The 5585-nt window shown below is 43.6% G+C and overlaps 1 protein-coding gene across 1 annotated transcript in view; it reads left to right on the top strand.

The window, feature by feature from the left end:
• dnase1l1 (deoxyribonuclease I-like 1) overlaps positions 1-5585 on the top strand; it is a 9014-nt gene extending 3429 nt beyond the window's left edge. The window contains exons 6-11 of the mRNA XM_032521981.1: positions 104-193; positions 278-390; positions 1034-1146; positions 1287-1444; positions 2997-3093; positions 5027-5585. Coding sequence (XP_032377872.1) covers positions 104-193; positions 278-390; positions 1034-1146; positions 1287-1444; positions 2997-3093; positions 5027-5200 — 745 coding nt within the window. The 3' untranslated portion in view covers positions 5201-5585. The remainder of the gene's footprint in view (positions 1-103; positions 194-277; positions 391-1033; positions 1147-1286; positions 1445-2996; positions 3094-5026) is intronic.

Here is a 5585-nt window from a genome sequence, read left to right on the forward strand (position 1 = left end):
ACACACACACACACACACACACACACGTGCACGAGCATGCACGTGCACACACAGCAGTATCAACAGTGTCACCCACTTCTCTCTGTGTCTCCTCATTATTCAGCTATGACACGGATCATGAGTACTTGTCTGTGGCCAGTGGGAGACTGGGCCGGTCCGCCGGATACCAGGAGCAGTATGTGTTTGTTTACAGGTGAGCTGATTAACCAAGATGCAATGCAGCCTCAGTACAGTCAGTACTGTTAAGGTTGTCCTGTGTTTGTCTGAATGCGTGCAGGACTAATACAGTGACGGTCTCCGACCAGTACCAGTACCCAGATGATCGACCCGGAGATGTCGATGCTTTCTCCAGAGAGCCTTTTGTCGTCCGCTTCAAAGCCCCCACGACAGGTCAGTGCTCCGACACCCAGGATTCCCTTCTGAGGCCACATCTTCGCTTCTTCACTTCAGTGTAAAAACAAAATATCTTTTACTACATATCCACTCGCGTTCATGCTACTGCAGCGTTTCCGAGACTCCAAAACGGAGACATTTGGAAACACGGCAGCCCCCCTTTTCATTTGAAATCTCCGGGGTTACTTTGTAGTCTGGACAGGCACAAACGGGGACCCTTTGAAACAATGATGCACTTCAGTCAGTCTAATTAAGTCTTTATTAGGCAGGCTTACCTTTCAGTTATAGTTCCACCTCGTCCTCGGTCCAAGCTTATTAATGCCTGTTCTTACTGGTCGCCATTGTTCTTTATTTTAGTATTTTCTGTATTTTTAACTTCTACATCCATGATTTTTAAACATAGAGTAACGTCAGACAATCTGCTTCCTGTCTACACTGGGATGCGCATGCCTAGTGTGTGTCAATGGTCATGTGATATGTGTTATCAGACGTGTTAAAATGGACGGAGATCCATTCTGCTACAGGAGTTAAAACGTATGTGTAAACGGTGATTGTAGTTGTAGCCTAAGATAATGAAAAGCACGCTAATGTTTGGGCATAAAAACACCCTCTAACACTCTCCCCCATCCTCCATATTCAGATATAAAGGAGTTTGTCCTCATACCTCAGCACACCACTCCAGCCAACACCACAAAGGAGCTGGATGCACTGTACGACGTCTTGCAAGATGTGAAGAAGAGGTGGAAAACCGAGGTGAAAGCTCATTTTGCTGAATGTTTATGGTACATTGAAATGCACGAGTGTGTAGCCTTACCATCAGTGTTGTTGTGTACGTGTGTGTGTGTGTGTGTGTGTGTGTGTGTGTGTGTGTGTGTGTGTGGGTGTGTGTGCAGAATGTGATGCTTCTCGGGGACTTCAACGCAGACTGCGGCTACCTCGCTAAGAAGAACAAGAAGAATGTGCGTCTGATTACAGATAAGAACCTCTTTTGGCTCGTTCCGGAAGATTCAGACACCACTGTGCGAAAGACCACCTCCTGCACCTACGACAGGTAAACTCACACTCCCATCAGCCCAATCGCTCTGGGCGGTCTATGAGCTTTTCAGTAACTACATTTACATGCACTTAAAGCTTTAGTGGGTAACTTTTTAACATTATTGAACGTCCGTGACATTTAAGCCATCGCCAAATGAGTTCAGCTCCACACAACTCTCTCTGGTCTCTCAGTGTGACTATGTAAAGAAGATTGTGGCGTCCAGTGACTTTACCATGCAGAAACTCAAGTTAAGATAATGACCTCTTCTGTCTTCCATCATGTTTTTTTAATTCTGTCTCTCCTGGCTACTAGCAACTGTATGGGGGAGGGGTTGGGGGGGGGGGGGGGACGTACTGTGTGCGCAAAGGCTTGTATCATGTGGCCGTACCAACGTTGTTGTTGCTGCTACTTAGAATTCCTCATAGGGGCGGCACAAACTACACACTACAGATTTAGTGTTCCGCTTTTAGCCCTTATTCCGAGAAAGACAATATCCGATGTGTGAGATGTTTACATGGCTAATATTCCACTAATAATACCGTTTACGTGCATCCGTGCAACAGAAATTTAAAAACTGCGGTAAAAACCCTGATTGAGGCACAAATTCCAAATGCGCTGAAAATGTCCAAAATTTCCTCTAAAACCAGACTAATACTGGCACATACCACGTGTCTTAATTGGAATGTTAAATTCAGAAAGAGGTTTTATTCTGAATATCCAAACTGAATACGCTCTTTCAATAACTCTGATCAAATTTGGAATTATTGCCATATTTGGAAAAACAGAGGAATAGTGGTAAAAACAAACTCAGTGTCATGCATCTATCTGACATCTGATGTTGTCCCGGGGACAAACTAAAGGTAATGTATTTGCACCCTCTAGTGCGTTCTCCCTGTGGCTGTTAGTTCGGGTTTTAAGGCCGTTTTATGGTTCTGAATTGAATTGAGGCGTACCCCCGCTGACCCCTCTGCGTCTCCGCCGTAGCCTGATGTACACCTCTCGAAAAATGTAACTACACGTCTCTCGGCCGTGGCTTGGTAGTGTATCATTTCATCTGACTCATTTCCTGGTTCTCCTCCTTCATAAACAACATGAGATCAAGGAGAGGGTTAACTTCTCCTGCTACAGATTCCCATCACTGTCAGAAAACACAGGGGAGACACTTTGTTTCTCTCACTATGACTCTAGATTGACTACTCACTCCAAAACTAATCGCCTCCACTCTCTCACTCCTTGCCTTCCCAGGCAATGCTCCACCCAGTGGTCAAAAACATAAAACTGCAGATTAATTGACATAACCCACGTGGTATATAAACAAAACAAAACAAAGTGTTGTAATTGCTCCAACAAAACCTCCATGTGTTCAAATAAGCACCGTATCAACAAGAAGCATAGAGGAGAGAATCAATCTGTTTAGCTTAAATTCCCTGGGCTTGGTGAGCAAAATGCTGATGTGTCAGCAGGCCTTAACTTTTTAACCTGCCTTTATATTTATTCATCTTTTTTTTTTTATTGCAATAAATCAGTAAAATGTGTGTTTTGATCTGTCCACTTTGTGGGATAACAGGATCGTTGTGAATGGGGAAACGTTTGTCAACGCTGTCGTGCCTTCTTCAGCCACACCGTTTAACTTCCAAATGGAATACCAACTCACAGAGGAGCAGGTAATACACTGTGTGTGTGTGTGTGTGTGTGTGTGTGTGTGTGTGTGTGTGTGTGGGTGTGTGTGTGTGTGTGTGTGTGTGTGTTGTGTGTGTGTGTGTGTGTGTGGTGTGTGTGTGTGTGTGTGGGTGTGTGTGTGTGTGTGTGTTGTGTGTTTTGCAGGAAGAGGTGGTGGGGGGGGTAATGTAGAGACTTGTAAAAATAACATTCTTGCATTAACAGACCTTGAAATGGGCAGTGGGCAGTTGGCATTCCTTGATTTTTTTTTTTTTTTTTTTTTTAACTTGATCACTTTCTGAGAACCAGGGCTGCAGGCAGATGACAGCCGTGTGACAAAAAGGCAGGAGGGAAAGGAGAGAGAGAGAGAGAAAGGAGAGGGAAAAACATAACAAAACGAGATGAAAAGAGAAAGAGAACACAGCTGACAGGAAAAAAAGACTGAGAAGGCCAGATAACACAGATGTTCAAACAGCAGCAGCTGATGCACATGCGGGGCATTTGAGTCCAAAACAGCCCTGTCGGTGCATCAGAGACAAAAATCCGCTCTTGCACACAAAAAAGCCACAGGCCTGACTCGATCATATTAAAACAAGCACAGCTTCACCTTAACCCGTCGTTGCAATGTCTGCAATGTTATGGGGCGAGTCTCCAGCGCCAGAGCTCACAGATGAGTCTTTGTATTGAAGCAGAACAGTCTACCTATTGGGTAACAGATCAGAGGTTGGCCGCGCCGTCGGGGACCCAGGAGAAGGGAAGAGACAAAACTACAGCCTACAGTAGTGTACAATACATATTGGGGTACATATATGCGGTTATTAACTGAAATTGTAATCCTGATTACGATTTTGGCTTCTAATGATCACTAGTCCTGCATCGCCAGACCTTCCCACGCAGCGCCGCGGAGGAGGGTCCGGCTGGTCCACACAAACACGTTGGGATGGGAGAACAACGTGCAAGTGAACACATTACAAACAGTTGATTTATACTGTGCAGCTTGAAAACTGCAAAATTGTTTATTTCTGTTGTCATTATCATTGTAGTTAAGATAATTATTTACGAAGAAATTGACAGAATTATTGAAGGTATCTCAAGAGATTGTGTTCTTGCAAGTAGAGTCAGTTTTACCAGCACTCACAGCAGAAGTAGAGAAAAACAACTAACCAAAAACCATGATAATAAACCATAAAAGATGAGGTCATAATACAATACAGTTATCTCTGGTCAGGCAGGGCATCTTTCCACCAGCTCTTTTACTTTTTTACCATCTAAACAGTACAAGAAGTCATACTTTTCTAACAAATTTAAAGACATAAAGGTAAATATGGAGCTCCGACGGATGTGACCTTTCTGCTGTGCTTATTTTCTGTGCTGAGTTGCTTTGCTCGCAGCTTCGATAAATCAAATCTAATGTCTCAAACAGCCACATGTCACCGCCGGTCGGACTGACCACTAGTTTAGGGGGTGTCATTTTCTACACATTAGGTCTCCATCCTAATGTTGTGAGAGTGTTGATATGAAAGCACAAAACATACATTTTAGATGGAGTATAAGAGAGTGTCCTGCGCCGTTAAATTGTATGTGGCCCCGAGACTCTGGGACAAACTACCCATCCATATAAGGTCCTCCTCTACTGCCGAGACCTTTAAGTCTCGTCTCAAAACACATTTTTATGCTTTGGCTCATGATTTAGTTTAGGGACATTTGTATAGAAGTGTGTTGCTTGTATGATGTTCCTCGTGTCTATATTTTTCATTGTCTTCCATTGTTTTTATAACATAATACAAGTTTGTACAGCACTTTTCTTCAGCCTTGGTTGGTTTTAATTGTGCTCTATAAATAAACACAAGACGCAGGGGTCATTATTCATCCATTGTGATTGGCTGTGTAGATGTGTGCTGAGGTTACTAAACTCTTTGTTCTGTGGTTTGTGTCCAGGCGCTGGAAGTGAGTGACCATTACCCAGTGGAGGTCCTGCTGAAGAACAGGGGGCTTCTCAAAGTGGGGCGCTCGATGGGGAACGATGCGTTCAAGGTCTCCTTCACTGGTGGCGCTCTCTTGGATTTAATGGTTGTTCTCGGTTCCCTTGTTTTCCAAATGTTATCGTCATAAGCTAAGTTTCCATCCACTTGTCAATCAAATGATCTGAAGTGTGCGTAATGACGGCACATGCTGTTTTGCTATCAAATTGGTATATCAAATTGTTTTTAGACATTTTAAGGTGTTTCCATTCATTTTCGCACTGAATTGCACAATATGCAAGCAAACATTTGTGCACAAAGTTTTTCTAGACAAAATGGATCGCGCCGTCTACCATCACATGATCAATATTGAAGTTGTAGTGCTTATGTGCCAGCTGATAGCGACATATCAAGGTATAATAAGAAAACAACGACGCTATCAACACATCGCTACGATGATGCAGATGTGACTTGGCTTTTATTTTTCCTCTTGCACCGCTGCGAGACAACTCTTTTGAGACATGTCTCGCTGTTTG

Source organism: Etheostoma spectabile, chromosome 7 (assembly GCF_008692095.1).
Source record: "Etheostoma spectabile isolate EspeVRDwgs_2016 chromosome 7, UIUC_Espe_1.0, whole genome shotgun sequence".
NCBI lineage: Eukaryota > Metazoa > Chordata > Actinopteri > Perciformes > Percidae > Etheostoma > Etheostoma spectabile.